Below are 26,918 nucleotides of genomic sequence, written 5' to 3'. Positions count from 1 at the left end.
TATCAGCTCCAGTTACAGTCTCCACTTGCCTCTCCTTAAGGAAATAAAGTAGCTTAAATGACCTGGAAATATTAAGTCTGAGATGAGCAGCTAGGTAAAACAAGACAGAGGACCTGGAAAGAGGAGCATGGACTGCAGGCAATAGCTTACTGCTGCCAGAAGGACTGTCCACGGACTGCCAGAGTGGCAGCCCAGCTTGCTGCATGGAGATCCAAAGGCAAAAATGTTCTGGCTGTCCCTGCAGCATGGGATCAGGGAGGGGTGTAGCCCTGCGGAGAAAAGGGTCTGTCCAGCAAGGCATCCACCCTCATTTCATGTCTTGTTTGTGCCCTGTAGTAAGGGGTGCAGACAGGTAGGTAAGAGGAGCTTGCAGCCTTAAAAGCCCTCCAAAAGTCTGAGAGAGGCTGTGGTTTGGGACTGAAAACCTCCCAGCCATTCCTTGCTGGTGACCCAGGCTCTAGGTTAGGACACAGCAGTTGCAGAGGCTGCTGTAATGCCATTAATCTTCTTGCAAGAGCTTCTGTGCAGCATTGCAGAGTGATGACAGCTGGATGGGAGATATCAGGATCCAGACAGCGAGGGCTGAACTACAGGCTTGTACAAGCAGAGCCTGGAAAGGGCCTGGAGGAGAGATGTTAGGACACGGGGTTGTCTGTGTGGGAGGGGACCTATGGAGGTCTCTGGTTCTGCAGTTTGCTGAAAAACTGAAAATCTCACTGAAAATCTCACGCCCACCCTTTACTTGTGGCCAGATCATGCTGTTTGATTTGGCTCCCACCTCCCAGGCTCACTCTCCCTCTGGCCATCCCTGTTTTCTGCCTCTGGCATGGCTCCACAGGCCTGGGGGCTTCACGTCACATCTGCGCCTGACTTTCCCTTACTTGCAGCTACCTGGCAGGTCAACATCCGGGTTAATCCATGCTCCCAGCATGAAAAGCAAGATGGGAGCAGTCAGTACTTCCAGCTCTGTCACCATTTTCAGGAAGAAACCATTATCTTTTCCTGTCAGTGAACTGCCACCAGCAGTTCCCTCCAAGAACAGGGACGAGGGGAGCAGAGAGGGACCGGGGGAAGAGCCCCACCGCCCTGGTGGTGCACAGAGCATGCAGGGTGCCAACAGTCTGCACCAAATTAGAGTAAAGGCCTCGGAGCATCCTTTCCGTAGCCCCACATCCTTCCCGTAGCCCCACATCATCCCCGCCGCTGCCAATTCCCTGTTGGGCACTGCACGCCCTGCTGAGGTGCTTATTTATTTATTTAACTTTTCTGATGCAAAGGTTAAACAAATCAAACATTACTGATTCAGTGCAAATGACAGAAGGCTAAGTGGTGTTATCTTTAATTACTGTCAGCGTCAAGGAGAGCAGCCGGGGAGCGGTGTGGGGGGGTGCGGGGCTGGGTTTGTGTGCGTGCTGGAGCCGGGGGACGTTGGCAGGGTTGTCATTTGTATTCAGATGGGGCCATCTAGTGACCGCTGTGACATGTTGCAAGGATGGAGCTCAAAGCCCTGCCTGACGGGGCAGAAAGCTTTGGGAAGCATTTTTTGCTGTGGACAGTGCTCCCCACACCTCGCCTCCGCATCCTTCAGAGGATGTCCCCAGGGCAGCGAGCTCTGACCCTGCTCTGATCCAGTGCTGTGTGGGGCAGGGGACGAGCCCCCCAAGCTGAGTCCAGCCAAAGCTTTGGGCTCCTTTGAGTGCCCAGGGATGTACACGGTGCCAGGGGATGTCTTGGGGTCAAGTGCTGTGTGAAACTCTGCTGAACATGCCAGCGTGTGACGTGAGGAAACAGGACTGAGGCCTACTGCCCCACGTGTGATTTGCATGGCGCTGGGCGAAGGCCGCTCCCTGTCTCTCTTTGTGATGGATCTGTCCCTTGGTCCAACACAAAAAAAAACAGCCTGTCTGCTGCTCTGTGCCCCCTGTCCAGGGCTGTTTCTTATTCAGTGCATGACCAAGGCTGTTGGTGGGCACCCGGAGCCGGGTCTCCTGCAGCGTGGGTGTGCATCTGACCGCCTGGCAGCGGGCGGCCTTTCATCCAGCTGCTCTGCAGAGGGGGCATCTCTGCCTCCTCTCCGCTGTAGCTGGTGTCCCAGATGTCTGGAAAACTTACCTAAAAAGAACAAGCACAGCTTTTTTCTTTTATTCATGCTCTAAGGCAGGCAGCCTCATCCAGGCCAGGATGCTGCATGCTTTTCAAAGCACCTATCCTTTCCCTCTCGCACTGATCTCATTCCCTCCTGGCAGCTGTCTCCCAGTTTTCCTGTGCATCCAGTGTTCTGGGGATATAGAGAAACTGGAGGTTTTGGTAAAAAAATGTGGCCCAGTATGATCCTATTGAGTGTGAGGGTGTAGCCTAGACCTCTCTGCAACCCCCCCCCCCCCACTGCTCATATGGGGGAGTTCCCCGTTATAGCCTAGCCCCTTCTAGAGGCCAGCATGGTGAGAGGAGATGTGTCCCCGTCTCCTTTTTACATGCCAGCAGCTGGGAAGACACCGGCCATGTCCTGATTCAGCCTTATTCCCACCAGCCCTTGCACTTCTTCCCAGTGCAGCATTTGGGGGTCTGCAGCATGGCGTGTCAGATTGTCCATTTTAATCAGGTGGAGTTTTGTTGGCTTAATATCAGCCTGATCTCCTCTCTCCCCGTATTTTGATTATGGGGACAAGCCCCTCAGATGTGGAAGGATACCTCCTTCTCTCATTACCTTCTCTTTGTGAATTTTCTTTGTTTAGTTATTACTGGAAGGAAATGGCGTCTGGGTTTGAGAAGTTTCAATTGCTGTCCAAGATGCTAAAAGGATTGAACCTCAATTCCAAATACATGTTCACTTCTAAAATTGCATCTCTCTTCCCACAATTATGTCAACTTTAAATTTTCTTTTCCCCTTACACCTGCTGCTATCAAGATCTCCTACATATATATTTGAAATTAATCCTTTATTTCCCAAAGTAGCCCTTGCTATCAGCTCCAGCAGTAGTGCCAGTAATTACTTTCCTCCTATTAGTTGGTGAGACACCATGGCTAATTTGTGGGTATACTGATAAAAATGAGAAGTGTCAGGTGATTACATTGAAGTTTGATTGCATGAAAGGTCAGGAAGTGATTTCCCCCATGGAGGCGGTTCACTAATTTTATGCCTGTCTGAATGGTCTGCAACAGAGTCCCCGAGACTGAGAGCCCTGGCACACGATGTGAGTGGGGCCGCTGCTGCCAGAGGGGCAATGCCATTCCAGATCCTCGCTGTGTGCTCAGATGTCTGTACTCTGAGTCACCGGGAGCTCCAGGACAGGATGTGCCCACACCAGCTACCTGGTAGCAGCTCGACTCATGTAAGGTCGTGCTGTGGTGTTGAAGACCCTGTTTCCAGCTGACTGATGGATATGGGGACGTTGCCCCTTTGTCACTCTATTGCCCACCATATCAGGGGCATTGCTTCTTCCCTTGCTGTACCTGCCTCTAAGGCAGTGAGAAAGAGGTGGCTGTAGTATGAGCCTGCAGTGGTCTGGGCTGCAACATTCAGCCCCAAGCCTTTTACCCTTCTCTCTTTGAAACCAGGGCTTTTTCATCAGGAGACGGTCACAGAGCTGTGCAGTGTGAGAGCAGGGTGTGGTAAGCAGTCTGCTGTGACCCCAGAAATATCAGTGTGAGCTTTCTGTTAGAGGCTATTCCAAAAGCTGTACTTTGACAACTGTAGACAGGTCTTTGTCATCCAGGATAGAGAGTCAGACGTGTGGGAATGTGCTCAGTTGTATGGGAAGGAAAGCACCTCATTGCTCACCCATAAAATTACCTACATGCCTTGTCCTTCACCTGCCTTAGGATAGTCTGGGAGAGCAAGGACTCTCTGTCCCTACCCATCCTTACCGTGCCTCGTTTGATACCTCAAGCCCTTTATGATGCCACATGCTCCCTATCATTAGGGTTAATTTTCTCCACGGAGAGAAGAGGGATAACAATCTCCACCAACGAACATAGTACTACCTGAAGACAGATAACTGTTCAGCATTTATTGTTATCTCCAGTTTAATCTTTGCAGTATATAATAGTGGGAAGCAGGCCACAGAACTATAAAATAACACAACAATTGTAAAACTCACAAAACAGTTCCGGACATGATTGGTGATTAAAGAATAAATAAATCCAAATGTCTATCTGAAGTGTAAAGCCATTTAAAATTTATTGCCAGAGCTCTGATCCTTAGTAAGTTCATTAAAGGAATTACGCAGGGTAGTGTACATTGGCTTGTTGAAGCTTCTTCCCAAGTTGAACATTAAATGACAAATAATTTTCACAACATAAATTTACTAGCACCTTAAACTGTCTGTTCACTGAATTACCTCAGAGGACCAGGAGAGAGGAAGTTCAATGCTTTTCACAAGGAACTGTAAATTCATACAGCCTGAGACACTTTCCTGTGCCTGATGTTGCTTGGAGAAAAATCATAATAATAACTGGTCTGCTACCTACCCATTTATTAGCAGCAATTATACTGTATTAGTGTTACAAATTGCTATTGAAAGATGTTACCAAACTAGAAGCCCTCAGTTTAATTGAAAGCACTTTTTATTTGATTACTAATGGCCCTCTGTTATAATATCAATGACCTGCATGAGAAAATCGCTTCCCCAGAGGGATGATGTTGGCAAAAGTGCTCTGCTAAGAGATGAAACTCTTCCCCTGCCTTTGGGAAGAGTGGAAGCTTCAGGCTCCTGTCTTCTGATGGCACACGCAGCGCCCAGGGGGAGGTAAGGAAAAAATGGTCAAGGATTTTTTTTCCAGATCCAAAGGACAGTGTTTCATAAACTCTTTTGCCAAAAGATCTAAAGGGACTCAGGACTTGGTGGCAATGTGGTGAGGTCATATTCAGGATGCAGCAGCAAAGAGAGGGAAAAGGAGTTCCATGTCAGCAGAAGGATCTCTTTCCAACCTTCAACAAGGAGGCTTTCACTCTAAGTCCATCATTCCACAATTTGGGACAATACAAATAATTTTTTCATTGTGTGCAGCATCTTTTGTTTCCAAGATAAGCATGTAATTAACTGAAAGAAAATGCAAAGGGAGGCTCATCTAGTAGGTTTGCATCTTGCTGCCTTTGGCGATCCATTAATGAAGTCTAATTACAATGTCAAAAGCCTGTGTTCTAGCCCAGTGACTAATTGACTTTGGAGAGGCAAGAGCTCTTTTGTTGTTTTAAGGGAGGAGAGGCAAAAAGGGAGGAAAAATAATTGTTAATTAGTTTAGTTCTGCTTTATCTGTAACACAAAACAAAATATTAGTTACAGAAGTAATTCTATGCCTGATAATACATCTTGGCCCTCCCATCACTGGAGAGCATTGGAAAAACATTCCTTTCTGTTTATACTTGCAAATTATTTATGGCCCAATCCTATGTTGTGTTCCTTGAGGAGGATTTTACTGTGTGAGGTGGGCCTGCTGACACAAAAAGGTTTTCTTGGATTAAGGTTTTCCATGAGTAAGGACCATAGGATTGAGAAATATGAAGATTAATACCTGGATGCTTGGTTGGTTGGTTGGATAGTTGGATGGATGGACAGGAAGATTCTAGGAAAGATAGCTAGGGAAAGATATATAATGACATGTTTTCCATAAACACTGAAAACAGGAGCTGCTGTGTCTGCTCGTAGGGGCAGCATCTTTGCAGCATCCAGGAGAGCTGCTCTGAAACACAGAACTTGGTTGTTTAAGACACCGGGTCTGCTAGGTCCTTCCTTGAGGCGGCTTGCAGAGATTTCAGAGTGACGCTTGGTATCTCAGCCCTTCATGGCCCAGTTTGAGTTACTGGCCCCTAGGCATGGCCTAGAAAGAAAAGGGCTGGGGCTGGATTCAGTCCCAAAGACATGAACGATCTTGAGTATTATGGTGCAAGTTGTTGGATTAAACTGGCAATGGGACAGGTAGGCTGAATGGATGCAGTTTTCTGTGAAGGTGACAATCCAGCCCTCACTTTGCATACCTTTATCCCATTACCAAAGAAGTCAGCCAAATGGGTTAAACTGCAGAATGACAATGGGAATATTTAATCACATAGAGATGTGATGTCATGGGTGCTGTGACAGGAATTCAAATCAAATCCATCTTTTAGTTCCTGACTTAACTTTCAAGGCATTTAAAGAATAAATAGGCATGTAAGAAAATTAAATACAGGAGCTCATTTCCATGATTAGCAAACCGATTATGGGGGGGGGGGGGGGGGGGGGGGGGGGGGCGGGAAAGAGAAATAATGCTGTCATCATCAGGTGGAAGTGAATTGCCTCTGATCAGCTGATAGATTGAAGAGACATAGCAAACTAAAGGGGAAAAGAAAAAAGAAAAAAAAAAGGAAAAAAAAAACACCAACAGAGTAAAGAAAAAGAGGCTCAGAAATATGTCAGGGGTCCTGGGCATTGTATTGCTCAGGGACTAGATGAGTGGCAGGCTGTATGAAGATGACAGAAACAGCAGTTTTACTGGCCAGAAAGATCCTATTCTCTTTGAAAACCTGTGTCTCAAGGCAACAATTTCAACATAGCTACAGTCTCATCTGGTTTCTGAGAGTAGTAAATGAGGCTCCCAGTTACCCCCAGCGGCTTCATCCCCCACCTTATCTGTTGAGATCAGCCTGCCAAGCAGTGAGGTTTCCAGCCCCTGAGCTGAGGTTTGCCTCGCTTCCTCTGCATTTCTCAAAGCCCATTTTTTCCCTGGATTTCTCTCCCCTGGCCAGGGATTGCTGTTACCTCTTCCCCTGACTTTGCCATGTAACAAAAACCACCTTTGACTCATCCCAGGATATGTGGTGCTGGGAGGGTTTCTGAGCCCAGTCCATTTCCCAGTGAAGCCAGTAGGGGTCATGGTAAGAATTGTTTAATATTTCCACAACCTTTGATGTTTTCTGGTCTATATTTGAAACCTAGTTGTAAACAGAGAGGGAGAGGTTAGGATCAACAGCTCATTAAGTGACAGCGAGAAGAACTGAAGCATAGCCTTGTTCAGTTGTCTGCGACCTCCAGATCTTCTCAGCCACACCATTATGGGTTCATTATTCCTGACTCTTGGAGATGAACCTTTACAGCCCTGAATGTTCCTCCTTGTTTTCACACCTGCCGCCTGGATTGCTACTCACTCGCTTCCTCACCAGCAGCTTGTTTGTGTAACGCTTTCTATCTGCATGAATACAGGACCCTGGCTTGCAGATGCTTTTTTCTTGAACTATCTGTAGCACTGTGCTGAAACGCAATGTTATTCAACAGCAAGGTGAGATTCTGAACTGTCAGGAGCTCAGGGCAGGCAAACCTTGGTGAAACGAGAAGTTGAAAACCAGCACACGCAGATTCTTTTCTTCTGCTGACTGTGGTGTTTTTTCCCCCATTATAAATATATTCTCTTTAAGATGGAAAGTGATTCTGCAAAACCGGGAAAAAGATTCCTCAGATGGCAGTAGAGGAGGCTCGGTTGCCCCGGGTGAGGTGTTTAGACGTTAGCTGCATACATCTGAAGGAGTCATTATAAACTATAATGAGAAATAGGCTCCAGTGCTGCTTTGTCTCACTAAGACATGCACATTTAGACAATCCTGACAATTATGCCCCGTGGTGTCTATTTCTATTGAGAAACAGATGTAACATGAGAAGCTCAAGCTCAGAGGTCTAGATTTTATATGTGAATAATTAGACAATGGAAATCTTATCCCTGTAAGTACAGGAGTTGCTAGGGATTACTCCGGGATCTACAAGCTGTACACAATTTGACTGAGACAACTAGGTTTGGCTATCAAAAACTGACTGTAGTCCTTGAGATAATGCTTGGGAACGTGTGGCCTTATTCCTCCAAGTCCATGAGTATGATGATTGATTTTTGTTGTTAAATATTTTTGTTCTGAGAGAAGGGTCTCAGTATCTTTATGGACCTGTTTCTTCTCTAGCATTAAAACGAAAGGTTGTGGCTTGAGACGGAGGCTTTCCTACCCGCCACCAAGACTATGGAGAGGTGTTGTCAGGCAATTACATCAAACTTACGTAAAGAAATACGTTTAAAATCACTTTTAAAATTTTCAGCAAACTTTTAATATTTACTCAGAAAACATCTGCTATGGTTTCATTTCTGAACAGGCCAAGTTATTCTGAAAAGCTTTTCACATAGTCTCAAGTATAAATATTTTGATACAAAAAAATAAAAATAAGAACCCCTCCAAACCCAACCCCTTGTGCTCACATTCAACGGTGCGCCATCGTGGCATGCATAACCATGGCCTCTTCTCTCCTCTCCTAGCCAGACTGCAGCTCTAGGAGACAGGCAGCATTAGGTGCTTCTGGCCCACACCACTTTCTTTTCCTTTATTTTTTTTTCTTGTCAGCAATGGTAGTCCAGGAAAGGCAGTCCAAAAGGTGTTGAGACGAACTTACTGGTTTTGAAGGTGCTTAGGGGTGTGGGCTAAGGAAGGAGCTGTGAGCCTCTGGTCACCACTGCGATGAGAGCACCCTTTCCATCAGCAGGCAGCAGCTTCAGCAACAGTTCCCTGTGTTTTAGGTGCTAATGACGCTTCGGAGCTTGAGTTGTGGATGTGGAGACCAGAGAGCTGAGGAGGAGGAGCACATCTCCTGGGGCTGGTGTTAACAGGACTGCCTTTGATCTACAGAGCCATGGCCACTGGCTCATTGCACGTTATCTCAGGACTTCACCAGAACTGGCCTAGCTTGGACAGCTGCTAGTTCATCGAAACATTGTGAGGGCATTTGCTAGGTAGGAAAGCTGAGCTTTTGTACTTTCTGTATTTTACAGTAGCTATGGATAAACCCAACTAGCAGCAGCATCCTATCCTATCTTATCTGCAATGCACACTTAGAGACCATTACTATATTTCACCTACTTACAGACAAATGCTTCATGTTTACAATAACAAGACGATCGACTGCTAGGATTGACTTTTTACACTCAGCATCTGAGTTGATTTTAAGTCACTTTGACTTTTAAATTAAATTACCTCATGCATAGAAACAAAAGATGCAGAAGAACACAGCAAGGATTCACAGAACTCTTAGTCAAGTACCTTTAAACACACACACATATATATATTAAGCTTTAAATCAAAAACAAATCTTCCCAGGTTTTTATATATGCACTCTACATGATGCAATGAACATTAGCATGGTCTAGCTCTCCGTCACACACAGTGCTCTGCCTGTTATACAATGTCTGCTCTACTGTTATACTTTTTCCCTTTTAAACAAATGCATGTAGACTAGACTCTTTTAAAAATACAAGCTGGCCATAGCACTGTGGCTGAGCTGCCCTCCATACAAAGGAAGGAGTTCTAGTTTTGTTACACTTGGAAGGAGAGAAATAATACTCTTTCGGGGTCTTAGATGATCTTGTTCTCCAGGGCTTCAATCCTTTTTGCCACAGCTTCCAGTAAGCAAGAGTTAAGGAGAAGAAATGACAACACACGTTGGTGTTTCATGGCCCAAGTCCTCCCCTAGTTTACAGAACAGATACCTGAGCTGCCTGGCTGGGAGCAGGTAGCAGAGGAATCCCAAAAATCATCTCTCTGGCATTTCCCCAACTGTTCAGGCTGAACAGTTTTGTTGTGTGTTGGTTTTTTTGGTTTTTTTTCTCCAACTTTTACTGAAGTTAAAACATTCACACATGCACACATACTCACATGCACCTATATAAAACACTACAAAAGGAAGAGTAAAAAATACAGGAATGGCTGGAGTGTGTTTTGAGAGGTTGACAGAGAATTCCTGACCTGGATCAGAATGGGTTGCATGAAGAGTGGAGCAGGGTGCTTTTCCTGGAGTTATACCGTGTCGCAATTTTCTGCTCTTTTCACTAATTGCTTTTCGTGATGTGCCTGGGAGCGGCAACCCGCTGGGTGAGAACTGCTGATTTACTCTGACCTTTTGCATAATAGAAGTCACGGATTTCACTCAATTTGACTTAAAGAGGAGAAAATATACTGTGTAACTGACATAACAAACCACAGAAATGTGTATAAATTAGAACATTGTTTTTAAAATGGTATGTAATGAAGACTGTCCCTAACCCTGTTGTGAGTTGCTCCAACGTTTCACTAATTCCTTTCCTCAAGAGAAGGTCGAATCTTACTCACATCTCTTTTGCTTTTCCTTATTTCTCTTCCCACCACTTATTCCTGGCCTTTGTGCAATGTGACAGAACCCGGCATGGCAGAATACCATCCCAAAAACTCAGTTCAGGTGGGATCCTACCCACCTCCCCAGAGATGTTTGCAGTGAGCAGTTATGTGGGAATTAGTCCCTCAGGATGGAGGCTTAGCCATCTGAGAAAAATTGGACCTATACAATGCAAGTTGCCTGACTTTATCCAGACCACCAACAATATCGACAGAAGTGTTGTGCTGTAGATGACCCTCCTTCCCTCCAGTTCTGTGGAGAAATTCAGGCAGCCAGCTCAGATGCAAGCATGGTAGCCATTTACCATCATATAAAAAGAATCCCATCCATGGAGCTTTAACGACTTAGCAGCTGCATGCATGCACCGGTGTTTTCTTCTGCTCACAGTCCAGCGTTAGCTGCTGCTGCTCTCAGCCCTCACATTCTCGCCTGCTTTGCAGGACCTGCAGCACGCAGAGGCAGCAGCATTATCCCACGCAGGAACCGTGCTTCCATACTTCTCTCATTGGCATCATTTAAGCATCTTCCTAAAAACTGACCTAGGTCTTGGTGCCTGCAGTTCATTACTGACCAGCAATGGGTTGGCATGTTCTGCTTTGGCTCTACTCTTTTCAGCCTATTCTTATTTTGTGTCAGGCCAGAAGCTTGCACTCTGGTGCAGGGACTCTTCCTGGTAGACACTATCAGAACCCCAGGGTCTCAATTCCCAGCTTTCTGACTATGTATCTAAGATTCCCCATGTGTAGGCTTTCCCCACTGGTCCCTCCAGAAAGCCTGGCCCAGCCCACTAGGTTCTGAACAAAGACCGCTTCCAAAGGATATATTTCCTTTGCAATGAATCGATGAGTTCTTCTACTTTTGACTGGAACTTCACAATAGATTTACATTCACATGGATCTTCCTCTGTGGACCAGAGTATCAAGAAGAAGTGTTAAGTGGCACAAAAAAAAAAAAAAAGAATTAAAAATTACTGAAATGTGAAATAAAGCAAATCTGATACTCTTTATCACAAACACAAATGAAATCAAAATACCATTCCTTCTAATTGTCTGACTGATCACTTCTCTCTTTAAGCTCAGTTGTCTAGAGACTCTCACATTTCATTGCTATATAGGGCAGGCTCTGTGCAAAAAGTCTTTCCTGGACTTCCAGTTTCCTGAAAACCCACTGATGCTTAAAGTGTGCCCCAAAAATCTGAATCTGACAAAATACAGGGCTCCTCCAGTGAGGATGAGATGCCTGAGATTTGTGGGTGGCTGGGGTTCAGGTAACCACCCAAATATCAGATGTCTCATGACCTTTCTGAGTAATCTGCAAACTTGATACCCTGAGAATGGAGAGTTCTTTGTAACAATCATCTGAAGGGGCATTTTTGTCCTTTTGCTTCAATCTTCTAGGCCTTGCTGCTCTCTAAATGCTGCGACTAAACCCTCCTCTCTCCCAAGTCCCCCACTCTCACCAATGCAGATTTTCATTTGCAGCTTCTTCCCGATGTTGCTGATGGTTCTGAAGTCAGCTGTGTAGAAGTAGTGCTCGGCTACTGGTTCTGAAGCGATTTCCCTCAGCTCATCCTCCACTGCGTTACCGACTCCCACAGCAAACATCCTAAATCCTGCGAGCAATAAGAACCGGTCAGTTGGACAGCCGTGGAGCATCGTGCTGCTAAGGCACCAATCCCCATTAGTGTTTACGTCCTTGCCTTCCTTCTGCACCCCCAGCCTCCCTGAAACTCTGCAGATGTTAATCGGGAAACTAACTCCTTTACCCTCTACTTTTACAGACTTATTTCAGGTCACCCAGAGTTCCAAAATATTTTGCAGGCAAAGTTTTACTAGAATTATCCAGATAATGACCACTATCACCCCAAGAACGATGTTTTAGAGACACAAGAAAGGACAGATCATTATAACACCTTGACAGCATCATGCATCCAACTAATATGGAAGCAATGATACAGCGAAAGGAAATGGTGGAAGTTTTCATAATAGCCTCCAGCCATCATTATCAGCCTATGTAGTGGCAAAGTCCCCTGTGCAACAGAGACCTGCGGGTTCAGGAAAATTGTACCTGGATGGCTTTCTAAAATTGCAACTCATATTTTCTATCACGAGCAACCCGTACTGTGAGTTAAGAACATGTGTCCAGGTATTGTGCTTCACTGCCAGAGACTGATTGCCACCTCTGGTTTAAATCCAGTTTCTATTGAACTGCAGTTTTCCCCTTGACTTGAATGATAATGCTACTTAATACCTGTTTAGAAATATTTGTCTCTACTTGTCCACGTTTAGGTCTAGACTTTGGTAATGCTTTCCTTTCCTCCCCTTTTTTCCTAGTCTTTCTGCCTCTGATTGTGTCCATTTATTTTTCCCAGAAGTTCAGTGCAAGGAACGTGTTTGGAATCTAGTTGTAAGTATCTTGTTATTTATCCCAGTGAAATCACTTAGTAGCAGCTGTTGGGGATGTCCGCGTGGGATGAAGAGGAAGAAACAAGGCCTGAAGTCTTGTTTCTATGCATGCAGTTTAGAAGGACCTTTTGTTTTAGGAGAGCTGAACAACCACATAACCTGTCAACTTGTTTTGTAGACATCAGCTTTTCCTAAGCTTGTACTTGACCTGCATTGGCTATGTGCTAGCCCTTAGTCACATCCAGTGGTTGAGACCAAACTTAAAAGGAAGTGAAGGATTTAACAGTTCATGAAGGTATTCACATGGGCTGCATCCATTTAACAGTGATGGCAGAAGACTGTGAACTCGTTCAGCAGGAGGTCAGCAAAGGGGCAGATCTCAGATATACTTGACAGTATTTAGACATATAAATATATCCATATGTAGCCGTTGTACTCTTTTAATGTTCCAGAAGAAACTGAAGAAAATTTCTTATTAGCGTGTCTGGGTGTGTCTAGGATTTGGGCAGAGAGTCCACATTTTCTCCCTCAATATGTGTTTCTGCTTTGTTTATTTATTGTTTTTTCTTTTTCTTTTACAGGCCTTAAGGCTGATACAGCCAAACCACGCTTGGCCCTGCAACTCTTGTTATTCTCCATGTGGCTCTCTGCTGGTTGTCTTTGCCTTACTGTGGGTGCCACTGATGGTGACTTGAATTTGACTAATAACAGCAGATAAATCCTCAGCTGTCCCCTGAAGTTTCCTTCTCATTTCTGTGAGATGCTACACCAGTGTGCATCCCATAACAAATGTATGAAACCCCATTCTGTCCAGCAGAGAGACATCCTGCAGACTTAGATCAAAGACACAGAGGAGCTGTGGGCGCAAAAAACAGCTGCTGGCAAACCAAGGTTCATCTGAAGCCCCAGCCAGAGCTGCTCCATGTTCTGTATAAGTGTGCAGGGACAGCCAAGCAACATCTGGGAAAAGTTGCTCTATGGTATCCTGTTTCTATCCTAGGTAAGAGACACCTGGTAATGAGTGATGCCTGGATTGATACTAGATACAGTGCGTGGTCCAAGGGAGAAACAAACCACTAAGAATTCAGTAGACCTACCTAAATCTTTGGCTTTCTTAGCAGCATCGGTGATGTAATCTTGTGACCGTCCATCGGTGAACACTATGCCCACCTTCGGGACCCCAGGCCTTGCGCCATTGGCAATGGAAAAGGAGCTGTCAATGAGGTACTTCAGAGCCTGGCCAGTCATCGTTCCTTTCTCCATGTAGTCCATTTTCTTCACCGCTGCTTTGATGTCCTTCTTGTTCTTGAACTGCCCCAGAGGAAACTCCTGCCTGACAGAACTGGAGTACTGAACCAGGCCAACTTGGGCCTGTTTTTCTGACACCTCCAGTGACTCCACGATCTGGTTGATGAATTTCTTCACCAGCTCAAAGTTCTCAGGCCGTACACTCTTGGATCCATCGATCAGGAAAACGAGATCCAGGGCAGATCCTGACCCACCGCTGCAAGCTGAAGCAAAATGTGAGAAGAGGGAGAAAGAAGACAGCAACTAGGACTGCTTAATTATGTAGGAGAATATAAACCTAGTACCATTTTATTGCTAATGAAATATGTTTGATCAATCAAAAATCACCAACAGTTCACATTTGTGGTTTCCTTCCCTGACTTTTCTGAGCAGAACATGTCTGCCATGTCTCAAGCTTATCCCTACCCCCCCACTGCAGATTGCAGCTCAGCTTAGTGCAAATGAAAGTCATTACGTACCGCTGCAGGTCTTCCCATCATTGTTCAGTGTGAAACCCTCTTTACAAGCACACTTGTACGATCCTGGGGTGCTGATACAGATCTGCTCACAGTCGTGGTCTCCAGTGGCACACAGGTCTGACACCACTGCAAGTAAAGGTGCAGATTAAAATCAGAGACCTTGCCAAGGCTTCGCAACCCAGAGCCGACATAGCCCATGAAGAAGACATGATATTTATCCTATACACTGAGTGATAACTAAACCCACCCTGCAGCAATACAAAGCAGCAGGAAGTCATTACTCTTGGATAGTAATTGAGATATAAGAAGGAAGGAGAAATTGTGACAAGTCTCCCGACTCCAAGACACAGCCAGGACCAGAAATAGTCTCCACAACAAGGGCAAAAACCATCTGTCTGTCGGGCATATCATAATCTACTTCACTCTCCAAAGCTACGGGATGAGATTTGGTTTCCAAACTACCATCTGGGCTGGCCAGTACCCATTTTCCCAGCTACATAGTACAGTTATGATTAGTGAGTTCAGTGCCAGGCACAGCTGTCATTCCCGGATGGGCTTCATGTCCAAACATACTTGGAATTCACTTCAGAGCTACCTTCACACATACAACTTTCAGATTCACTCTTTACAAATATTTCTGCCTGCTGATCTTAACCTGGATCTGACTCCTATAAGATGCTGAGCAAACAGAAGCTGAACTGCAGCAGTTTGAGCCAGCAGCGCTCAGTGACTGACAGCACTGTCATGGCTACAGCAACGATGATGGAAAACAAATTTGAAGCTAAACAAATCTGGTTGTAGCAAATTTATTCACAAATACCAGGGAAATCTGTGCAGAAAATGGAGCACTTCTGGTTTTATTGCAATGATGGGAGGTGGTGTGAAGTCTTTCAAAATTAAGGGGATACTGCTCATTATTTCTATTTGTTTGTGTTCTGCTCTACATGTATTTTGTACTTTTGGCCTTCCCAATTCATGCACCTGCATATTGTGCCATATAACAGTAGCTGATATAATTAGGAATATTATTAGCTATGCAGTTGGCTGTAACACTGGGCTCTCAGGTTGAGTTCTTCGAAGGCTACAGAGATCTTATCAGTCTAACTAGTAGCTGGATCATTAAAGGTCTCCCTTTTTCTCATGTGTTTGTTGAGCATTATGGGAAGCAGCTTGGACAGTGCTGCACAGCTCCTCCTGCTTCCAGTGCACACTGCTTCCACAAGCTGTGCTTTGCAGTAGCAGGTGGTGTTTGGGTACATCTCCAAGGACAGTTTTGTGCAGCTGCTTGCATAGAATGATAACAACCAACTTGGCAGTTAATATGGTGCTGCTGTCTGTTAGCTGTAATAATCCTTAGCACAGTGCTTCCCTTGGATTCATCTCTGAGGGTTTTTACCATGGGGAGAACTTTGTCAGCTGCATGTTACAAATTCGAAAAGCGAGGCCCAGAAAGGATTTTTTTCCCCTCTCTTTTTGAATGACACCAATGCCAGAACTTCAAAACACATTTTCAGGCCTCTCTGTCTCTGGCTGACTCCTGACTCCAGGGCAGTCAACACAAACTCCCACGAATATTCATGGCCTGGATTCCACCTTCTTGAATATTGTCTCTGCTCCCCTTAGTATGTAGTATTTGTTCCCTTCTTTCATGAGCTTCTGCTGTGGTGACACCTCATTATAATATATGACTCACTTTATATTCAAAGTTTTCCTCCTTCCTACAGAGGACGAAGTTTTCCTCGACAAAAAGCTGCTCCCCCCATCATTTGCAGGCTGAAAGTTGAATCATGAAATTTTACACCTCTTGAAGAAGTCAATCTCAGAGAGTTTTACAGGTCCATCTGTGTGTACGTGTTCGCAATGCTCTGCCGTAGGCACTGTGGTGTATTGCACCTTTTAAAAAGTGTTGCCACACGTCTGTGCTTTGGCAGGATGAGTGTGTGAAGCCCCCAGGCCACTCTTGCTGACACAAAACGGGTATTTATAGACCACCTCCTACAGCTTCTGGGTATGTTCGAAAGCAATAAAGCTCTCTCATTGCATTCACTGGTTCGTGTAGGAGTGAATATGTGTTTGTAGGATAGTCAGGCTCTTTTTATATACTATGCAGATAGGTATTAGGTACTGTACCAACCAGGAGAGTTTCCTGCTGCACAGGGCTTGCAAAAATAACAGCACAATCAGGCAAAGGGGGCTCAGTCTCCAGCAGGCAAGTGAAACCAGCCCTTGCTTAACAGGGAATTCAGAAGATACTGGCAGGGGAAATTACCAGCCAGATCGTCAGCACTGCCCAGCTAGGCTTAAACATAAGGGCAATGATTTTAGCTATTTAAAGCTCATGTTTTCCAGGTTCTTTTTCTCTGCCTCAAGTAGTATATGTGTACAAAGTCTTGGGTGCAAATGAAGCCTGGAGACTTCTGTAAACAAAACCTGAAATTCCCTAAACAAAGCCTCAGACTCTTGAAAAGCAACTTCAGAGAGCACCTCTCTGCCACACTGATTGGTTCTGCAGACCCAAGCCCTTGGAAAAAGGAAGCAGATGGGCGAAGGATGATCACATGTGGCATTTCTGTGAAAAGCTTGCTGGCAGCCACTTGCACTTCTTGGCTAGGAACCCAGGGGTTGTGGCAAGGACTTACCACAGAAAGCTTCTTGAAACTTGTGGGTCAGCTTCTCTATAACACTGTAGCTCTCCACGTAGTCCACGTGGTCATCCAGGGGCTCGCTAGCGATTTGCCGCAGGGTGTGCATGTCCACCCGGCCAACCCCGATGGCAAAGATCTCGATGCCAGCTGCTCTGGCCCTTGCTGACACATCCTGCACTCCATCCTGGGGACGTCCGTCGGTCACGACAATCGCCACCTGCACAGAGAGGGGCAGAGACCAGGTGTGTGTGTGAAATGGGCTCAGCATCACTACTGCTTGTGGAACAGCCTGGATTAGTAAAGAAGGGTTCACATTTCTGAAATTAAAGAAAAAAGGAAATAGCGCCTCCTCCCCCTCTTCCTGTTCTTCCTGAGATCACACAAGCCATTCTTTTCATGTGCAGTTTGTTTCTTCCTGAGCTGGAAAGGTTAAACTGCCGTGGACCTGACTATTTTAATTAAGGGACATCTGGCGCATCTTGGCCCTAAGGAAACCAAAGTAATGGTTACATTCTTCATAAGCAAACTAATGCTCAAGCCAAACTCTAACTATTTTCATGAACCCCCAGCTGACACTAAGGGCACCTCTGGGACTTTTGTAGCATCTTTGTCCATCTAGGAATCTCAGGAGTATGGTAAACTAAGGAGGTTAAGGCTTTTCCCCATTTTATGGTTGGAGAAACTGAAGCAGAAAGAGGGGAAGTGATCTGTGTAAGGTCACACCATGTGTCGGTGCCAGGCATGATTTCTGATTTCCCATTCCACCACAAAAAGCAGTGTTGAAATCCTACCCCTACTAACATCAGCATTAAAATGACAGCTGATATAAGTGGGAACTGGATGTCACCATGGATGGTGACACCCTAAACCAGTGGAAAGCCTCCAAGAGTCCTGCTCCTGTTGCTAGATTGCCTGTTCTCCTCTTTATTCTTCTTCTGATAAGCGACGTTGTCACAGAACCTTCATTTCCATTCTTTGGCAATTCATCTGCTCCTGCCACTTTTCCTTACAATTGTTTTATTGTGACACCGCTGTCAAGTCCCAAGCAACTAATTGGGATGTAATGCAGTATGGAGAAACATAATGAGCAATAAAAAAAAAAAAAAAGAGAGAGGGAGAGAGATAAACAGAGAGAAAAGTCTGTCTAGCAGCACCAATGGGTTTGAGCGAACTATCGTCAGGTCACCAAGGTGGTATTTGCTGTTGTCCTCTAGGCCATATATGCTCTCTGTCTTTCTGAAGATGAAATCAGGAGACCCATCAGCTGCTCAGCTGGGACAGCATGATGGCTGTTTTGCACCCTTGCGTGGGAGAAGAGTCATCTTTGTAAGGTCAGGAGGGGGGTTCCCTGCCCCCTGTTCCCACGGGGCCCTGGCCACGTTGCTGTGGTTCCTTGCCCTCTGCCCACTCGTCTGCAGAGGGATGGCTGAGCGCTGCACTCATCTGCCCCAGTGCATTTGCCATGCTAAAGTAACCTGCTGCCCATTCAGAGCTTTCCTTCTGTACAAAAGATGGGTGAACCTGGAAAAATGCAGAACTTTCAGTCTGGGGAAGGGCTGCAAGCTCAGGTGTTCATCCGCTCTTCCTAAGGGCTACAAGATAAAAAAAAATCATGGACAGCAGGATTCTGCAATTGAATGCTTCTAAGAGAATAAATAAATAAAACACATGGAAGTATTTCTCCTTTGCTCATGACCAAAATAAGAAAGGAGTCACCTGTGGCAGCTGTCAGTGCTCATACAGGGGAATGAACGTGGCAAACACAGACTGACCGAGAGGAACAATTTTTGCTATTTCAGGAGCAGCAGCCGTGCAGTCGTGCTTTCTGCCAGGAGAGAGAGCCCTTGGCTTAGCAGCGGGCTGAGCAGCTCTGAGATGGGGCTGCCAGCAAAAGCCTGTCAGAAACAAGATGTACCACCAAGTCGCAGCTGCGAGGAGCTCTGCCCTGTGAACAGGTCTCGGTCAGCAGCTGTGTATTTTTCTTGCAGTGTTTGGCACAGGACAGAGGTGTTCCGTGTCCTCCTGGCAATTCCCTGTCTAAGTAAAGTGATTCTCCGCGTTTAATCAGTTCCTTGGGTTCTTCACATCAGGGTGGAACCTCCACATAGGCCTGAGCCCCAGATACAACCCAGGAGATGTCCGGCAGCAGCATCCACATCTGGATCTGGTGGGAAAGATTTTCGTAACGGATCCGTGTGAAAATCTACAGTGCAATCAATATCCATGCTGCTTTCTGGCCTGCTGTTGGAATTTGGAAAGAACAGAATTTGGAGGCACAAAGAGTCTGGCACTGGGAATTTAGCAGCAAGCCTATGGCTAAAGTGACTGTAACAGGAGTCAGACCCAGCACCAGCCAGCCAGGGAGAGACTTTCTGGGAGCGTGGACAGGACCAGGTGCTTACAGAAAGAGTGTGAGAAATAGAAACAAATTTAAAGTGATTTTGCTATTGTATATATTTATATATATCTCTTGATAATCAGGAAATCCTGATTTTTCTCAGGATTCCCCCTCTAGACCTTTGCCCTCTCTGCCAGCTTCAGGCAGAGAGTTCAGGCAAGAAAAAAAATCACATCCTTTTGTTTTAAACCTACCTCCAAATGATTTTCAGTCACAGGATCTCTGTAATTCTCTGTGTTATGACCTTGTCTCATTTAAAAAAACTGGAAGTCCTGATATGTGCCTTGTTTGGAAAAGAGCACGGCGGGTCAGAAGCAAGGAGCAACCACCACGCCTGCAGCAGAGGTTGTGCTGGGCTCAGCTGGTGGCCGTGTGGGAAGAAATAAGAAAGGGTGAACTCTCTTTTCTGTCCCAAATAGCTCAACAGGATCTCCAGTTTTTCCCTAGGGAAACTCAGAAACTTTTGCTTTTTGAGGTCAAATTTTTATTCATTTTAACACCACCTTTCTTTTTTTTTTTCTTTCTGTGAATTCCTGACTTTCTGGATCCAGAATCTCTGTCTTGTGTTACTTCTCTCATATAGAAATCCCCCATGTTGTCATGACACAATTTATTCTCGGTTAACTAAGACACTGGAGTGTTCACGGGCATCCCTAGATATTCATATTTCAGGGCAGCCGTGTGTAGGCAATCCAGCAGCTAATGAGGGAGCTATGTCTCATTACGCAGTGTATTACATGAATGTTGTAACAGCAGTGAAAGGGGAATTGGGAAGAAAGCTGAATAAGCCCCTGATTTTCTCATCAATTTGACAACCTATTTGTTGTTCTTCCTAAAGAAAGATAAAAGTAATTGGGCACCCCTGTAGTTTTGATAGAGGTATAAAGAGAGTTTACTCTGAGCTCTTGCAGAAACAAATAGTGCTTTTCCCCATCCTGCAGTGACATTTGCTGCACAGAGCACAGCAAGACTAAATGATCTTGTGATGCGTTGGCCAGCCCCACGTGGCTGAAAATCCTAACGCCAATTTTCACAAGGTCTTGCTGGATTTCTGCCGTGTGAAGGAACAAGGATTGTGCCCAGCATTTCTGGAAGCTTCCCCTCCCTAAATTACTGCGTGCTCTATTCATCATCCTGGCAGATGATGGGGCCATCCTGAGAAGCAAGAAGGTCAAAGAAGGGAAAGAGTTTGCTGGACTTCCTTTGTCATGCTTTCCGACACCTTGGTCTGGAAGTACTGACCAAGAATTAATGGAGAAAAAAAATAAGCTTGAAGTAAATGGCCTTTTTGTCTGTCAATACTCAACAACTGAAATGTTTCAGTGGTCTGGCATTCAAACTGTTGGGATTTTTTTTTTTGTGGAAGGCGAAACATTTTCTCTGTTCTTGTTTAACTTTTTTTTTTTTTTTTTTTGCATTTCAATCATATTAAGAATTTCTGAAAAGCAGAAATAGATATTATCACCCAGATAGTTTTGTTGTTGTTGTGGTTCAGTTGCCTAGTTTTGTGCTAAACAATACCCAGAAAAGAAGAACATTTCCCATAACATTTTTCTTCTGGACAGAAAGTCACTGTTCGTATATGGCCATGGATGGTCCTTCTTAGAGGAGACCTGCAGCCCCCCTCTGCTCACATTTTCCCAGCACAGGGTGCTTTGGCCAAGCTGGGCTCTCGGCGAGGTGGCAAGAGGGCTCTGCTGGGGAGCTACCACCTTCCCTTCACCTCTCCTGGAATGGTTTCGCTGGAGGAAAACATCTCTTGCATGCAACATGAAACAGCTCTTCAGTTAAGTGGTCCATGGAGAAAGTGGGCAGCCCCGAGCTCACTGAGAAGTGAGTCTTTTCCAAAGCCTGCAAGCGGTGGGAGTGGGCAGCCTGTACCACTGCTGCCTTGCCGTGTGGCTGGTGGCACGCTTGCTGCCGCTGGGGAAGTGGGGAAATGCAAAACACACCTTGGCAGCTGCAGGAAGTTGTTTGTACCTCCAAAAAACAGCAGATTTGAGTGAAAGGCCGATTCCACACTTGATTTCTTTGAAGTAGTTGAATGAGAACAATTAGTCTTGCACCTACAGGATTTTAAAGCTCTTTACTAAAAATTAATGACAATAGAATATTAATAATGCCTTGCCATATTGCAATGATTTCTTTCAGTGAACCTCAAACCACTTGACAAGCAAAAAACATTACTCCTTTTGAATAAAAAGCCATCAGGCCCCTGAGCTGCCCTGTGAGAGCTGGGTTATTGGATTTTGCAGTCGGTGACTCCTAAGCTCAGGGAGTGATGTGATCGTGATGGCTGGTCAGATGAATTTTGCTGAGGCTGATTGCCAATGAAACTTAGGGAAAGCTTCTCAAAGTGTAATTTTCTCAGGTTATCGCTCTTGGTTTTCTTCCTGTTGTATGAAGCCAGATTTAGACTAAAATACAGATAATTTCCCCACTGTGTGCCCCATAATGAAAGACAATATGAGGATGGATTCATTCACATTTGCAAGTTGCCTGTGGTTCAACAGGGTGAAGGAGCACACAAGAAAATTAATTGGGTCATCTTTTGGGGTGATGGTCTCATTTTTCACGGGTGTCTTGTGAATTCCAGTCCAGTAAAGCTTTCAGGATGCTGCTTTTTGGAGTTGACAGATCATTATAGGTGCCTGCTTTACACTTTTCAGTACTATTTTTGACTTGCCATCCCTGGGCATCTTTCCATGTACTGCTCTGCCTTCCCTAGAGCATTACCAGCAGTAAGGGAAATGGAAAGCATCCGACGTTCCAAAAATGTTGTAATCAGGAGAAAAATCCCAAGCTTCCTCGCTCCAACAGCTGGGCTGCTGTCCAGCTGGTGGAAAGCTCTCTCTGCTTGCTAAAGCCTTTGCTTATTTTTCTGGTCTGGTCCTATAGCAGAGAGCCAGCGGAGCTGGCACAGGACAAAAAGGCCTAGGAGGTTCATTTACGATGTTTAGATAAAACATATATTGCAAATAATATGTATTTTCCACATGCTCAGAAGAGAGTTTTCCTGATGACTGTCACTGGGATGAGGTCTGGTTGCCTTCAGGGCCAAATCTGGAGGGGGTGAGTGAGCTATCTGTAGAGCATTTTTTTTAAAGGGTGAGCTTCCTGAGCAGGGAAACTGTGTCAGGAGCAGTGATGGAGCCAGGCGTGGAATTAATCTGATCTTATACCACAGCCTTAAACGCTAAATAGTCATTAAAGCCAGTGTACAAGAAGGAAACACCCAGAAAGGAAAACATAGCCATTAGCCAGCCTACGAAGAACTGTGAGAGCAGTGGAGGATACAGAAACAGCACCTTGCATTATATATGCAGCTGAAAGGGCCCATTTCAAAGGAAACTTTCAGAAGGTTGTCTCACTTTTCACCATGGTGGATTCTGAAGCATTTTTATTACAGTGCATTGGGGAAGATGACTGATAATCTTAGTACGTTCAGGCCTAGGAAACCTGGCTGAAATGAGCATTTCACGGCGGCATGTTTTGGAAGCCAGGAGCCATGTCCCACAGCACAGACACTCCAGTCAGGGAGGAGAGCTGGTGAAGCCGGATTAAATTTACTGCAGCAACTTCTGGCCAACTCTGCGCCCCACGCAATCAAAGCATTTAACATCTCAGGGGTGTCTCAGTGTCGTCCCACACAATCACCTTTCCTCCTCTCTGATTTTTCCAACCATTCCAGAGTGAGCCCCGTGAAAGAAGGAGCTTCCAAGCAAAGGATAATCTCCTTACCTTATTAATATTGGGAGACCTCAGCCTGGCCCCTTCTGAGTCACTAAAAGCCCGGCTGATGGCAAACTGGATGGCCAGGCCAGTCATAGTCCCAGTGGAGAGCGGCTCTATCCGCTGCACCGCCTGCAGGAGCCCGGCTTTGGTTTGGTGTGTCTTGAGGGAGAACTCGCTCTTGACGGCGCTGGCGTAATTGATCACACCCACCCGCGTGGAGTTGGGGCCCACGTCCAGTCCCTCGATCACCCGGGACACGAAGACTTTGACTTTCTCGAACTCCTGTGGGCGCACGCTTCGAGAGCTGTCGATGACGAACACCAAGTCGGTGGGTTTGGTTCGACACAGGGTGCCTGGAAAGGATGAGGAGGGAGGAGAAAAATAAAAGAAAAAGAAGAGAAAAATCTACCAAGAGGGGAAAAAAAAAAAAAAAAAGTCGTCTTACAGCTGAGGACCTGCAAGCTGCAATCTTTTCTTTCCTTTTCTTAGAGAGGCCCACTGAGACCTGTTTAACCTAATGTTTCTAAATGTTCTTTTCCCTTTCACAGAAAAATGTCTGGAAGAACAACACATTTACCGGTTGACAACATGTACTTCTACAGCAGTGAGCTGATGAGATACCAGCTCTGCGCTTGTGGGAACAGGTTGCCCACTTGTAACACCGGGCTGCCGCTAATGTCGACACGAAACTTAATTCACTCACAGCAGCACGGAGGGAGGAGGAAAGCTGTGAGCTGGAGCCCGTTATACGCGCTTCTGCATCAAAGAAAGTCTCAAAAGAAGTTACCGCGTTTCGGACATGTATAAGCAAGCCACATGGACGTTAATTAATGAGCTTGCGCCTTTGTCATGCTTGACCAGAAGCAGGCATTAAACTCGGCAGTTCGGTTTCAGTGGTGAAGCAAGAGTCCCAGATTAACTAACGAGCATTACACAATCCAGTCTCATGTTTTTCAGCTAGTGGCACTAATAAGGAAATTCTGTAACACAGCAAAGACCAGCACGGTTTTGTTTCTTTGAGCTGGTGAGGGAGAACACAGCAGAGATGTAGAACCACATCATTGATAGTTAATCTCTACAAGCCCATAGTAAGGCATGAGTGTCCACTGTAAAAAATAAATGGATAAACAGGAAACATTAGCAATGCAAACAGCTGACTAATATTTTTCTTTTTTAATTTCTCACTTTCATGCTTTTTTCCATCTTAATGTTCAGCTGTGGCAACGCATAAAAAGGACTGATATTTTTTATGAATTTCTGAATGAATTGCCCCATTTTCCCCACCAGACCTATAACATTCTGATATTATTATTTTTTTTCCTATCATTTAGCCTGTCTCTGCAGGGATATCAAGTGCTCTGCTAATATTTGATTTCCATAGAGAGGGATGATATAGGTTATACCATAAAGGAGGTTTCTGTGGGCAGATTTTTAAATGTGAGCTTTTGGGCCAACAAATCTGTTCCAAATTATGGCATAAATATTATAGCTGGTCCTCAGTGTGAAATCTAATGTGGCTTTCAGTCTTTAAGACACATGAAAATAAATACCCTGTGATATATCTATAAAGAATATAATCAGGTTAGTTTCCTGAGAGACACTAATGCTGAATCTGCTTCTGGCTCCCAGAAAAGGTCCCTCTAAATGATGCTGTCTGTAGTAGAGAAGCAGGCAGCGGTTACTTCGTCAGATGCTCTAGTCTTGACTAAAATGCAATAGAACTTTTTCCTATACGTGTGACTTTTGCTTTGCCATAATAATTCATTGCAGAGGAAGGAAAAACTCAGATGGCAGTCCATTTTCTACAGTACTGCAAATCCCTTTACCTGGGGTTGGTTATGCCCATTTTACAGGAGATAAATGAAGATACAGAGAAAGGCTCAAGGTCCTGCAATCAGCTCCTCCAGAAATAAACTACAGATTCCCCTTTGCCACTGTAGCTAATGCATCACATCCATTTTTAGGGACAAACCAAGGAACAAAATTAATTTTTCCCTTAGGAACAATTGGATCCTATAGAAGTTTTGAAGTATATTTTCTTTTAGCATAGGAGCTCTGTGATTTTGCTCTAAATAACATTTTAAACCTCTTTTTATGGGAGTGAAGTATATTTCAGGGAAATGAAGAGAAAAAAGAAGTTATAAGACATCAGGAGCTTTGGGATTTCAGCCTGTCTGGTCACAGCTGCTGTGCACATCTGGCTCTGCAGGACAGGCCTGCGTTATCTCCAGGAGGTGACAGTCAGGCACGCTTGTTCCGAGTGACATCTTGACTCAACATAGTTTATTTTAAAGCAGAATTAAACCAGAAGTAAAATCCTCCTCTAGTTTTAAAAATGTCCACACTTGAAGTTATTCAGGATTAGCTGAAGTTCATGCACTGATTTAGCAGAAAATCTCTCTTAGGGCACCTTTCCCCTATTGATTAAGAGAACACGACTCTCGCCTAGTAATTCAGAATGAAAAGATGTTTATTTTAGAAATAGTGATGGCTCACAGTAGGGCTGGGCTGAATGGCTGCTCTGTTCAGTTTTCTGACTTCAGTAGTGCTTAGTGGTTCCACAGCAAAGATAACTCTCCCTTTCCAAGTTAGTAAGAAAAATCTGGTCAGTATATCAGAAAACTCCCCTGCATAAGCCACAGCCTGCCCCTGGCAGAGATATTTCCTCGGTACCAGGCCTCCAGCCCTTCCCTTCTGAGTCCAGCACTTGCTGACACGAATCGTGAGCGAGGATTTAGAGACACTGGAGCTGCACCCTGCAACCTCAAAGAGCCGGCGGCTCCTCTCCCACCTGGCTGCTTTACACCCCACTTGAAATACAAACAGAGACGGGTTTTGCTCAAGGACGGCTGAAGTAAAACCTAGGGAAGGCCCGGCCTCAGGATCCTGGCCCAGACCTTCCTGCTCGGTGAGGTTAACCAGAGCTGGGGGGGTCTGGCCAAGTCCTCCGCGAGCTCCTGGCCAAGCCAGCCCTCTGCAGAGCTGCACCGAGGAGAAGATGTTTCGGGGGGCATGGGGGAGCCTCCTCCAGCCCGAAGCAGCGAGCCCCAAAGCTGCTGCAGTGCCGGGGCTAGGGCTGACCTGATGCCACCTCTGCACAGCATCCCACTTTTACTCTAAAGCAATGAAAGAGGCAGAAGGAAACGCATCTCCAGGTTTTACTGCCTTGGGAAAACACCTGAGAAAGCTCCTCTGCTTCCCGGACTGATGTTGGGTATTGCTTCATCCTTCTCCTTGCCAACAAACCCGTCCCAACCCTAGGCAGCTGGTGACCAGCAGCTGGGGACAGACCCCCCCGCTTCCCCAGGAGCTGCTCAGCTCCCACTTACCTCTGGGCTGCGGAGGTGCCCCCCAAACTCCATAGCTCTGGAGGAGAAGCAGCAAAGAGAGCAGCACGGCGGAGAAAATCCTGTCCATGGCTGCGGAGGAGCCGGAGGCTGGATGCGGAGTGGCAAGCAGGAGCCTTGGCCCGGAGGTATTAACCTGCCCTTCCTCGGGGAGGCATGGGGCCAGCCCCTGACACGTGTGAAGTGCCGGGGGGGCACCGAGGGGCAAGCGAGAAGGACTGGGAGAAAATATTGCACGAAGGTGGGGAGGAGGTGGACATCCAGCCCTGCCGGCCCCCAGCCCCTCCACAATGGCTCCATTGCTCGGCGAAGGGGATGGGAGGCTATAAAGGGACCCGCAAGGGCACGGTATGTGGGGAATCTGGGACCGTAACAGTGGGACCAGTGAAACCAGCCCTGGGGAACTGGGGTTAGCCTGTCAATCACCAGCTCCCGTCTGCATTTTCTGGGCTTTGCCACTGTAAGCAA

General features: G+C 45.7%; 1 protein-coding gene across 1 annotated transcript; it reads right to left on the bottom strand.

The window, feature by feature from the left end:
* Positions 1-8,039: 8,039 nt before the first annotated feature.
* On the bottom strand, positions 8,040-26,686 carry MATN1 (matrilin 1). The gene is made up of 8 exons (XM_013195450.3): positions 26,433-26,686; positions 23,110-23,456; positions 16,965-17,187; positions 14,326-14,451; positions 13,657-14,070; positions 11,614-11,766; positions 10,977-11,057; positions 8,040-9,408 (listed from the first exon to the last, which is right to left on the bottom strand). The coding sequence occupies exons 1-8, from the start codon at positions 26,518-26,520 to the stop codon at positions 9,359-9,361; spliced, it is 1,482 nt and encodes a 493-aa protein (XP_013050904.2). The 5' UTR covers positions 26,521-26,686; the 3' UTR covers positions 8,040-9,358.
* Positions 26,687-26,918: the final 232 nt, after the last annotated feature.

The sequence above is a fragment of the Anser cygnoides genome, chromosome 24, assembly GCF_040182565.1.
Source record: "Anser cygnoides isolate HZ-2024a breed goose chromosome 24, Taihu_goose_T2T_genome, whole genome shotgun sequence".
NCBI lineage: Eukaryota > Metazoa > Chordata > Aves > Anseriformes > Anatidae > Anser > Anser cygnoides.
This window is presented reverse-complemented; position numbering and strand designations above follow the sequence as displayed.

Coding starts and splice junctions, on each gene's coding strand:
- MATN1 (XM_013195450.3), bottom strand. CDS start 26,520: ATGGACAGGATTTTCTCCGCCGTGCTGCTCTCTTTGCTGCTTCTCCTC. Junction 14,071..14,325: donor TGATGGGAAGACCTGCAGCG/GTACGTAATGAC, acceptor ATTTTGCTTCAG/CTTGCAGCGGTGGGTCAGGA. Junction 11,767..13,656: donor TAAGAAAGCCAAAGATTTAG/GTAGGTCTACTG, acceptor TATTGCTCGCAG/GATTTAGGATGTTTGCTGTG.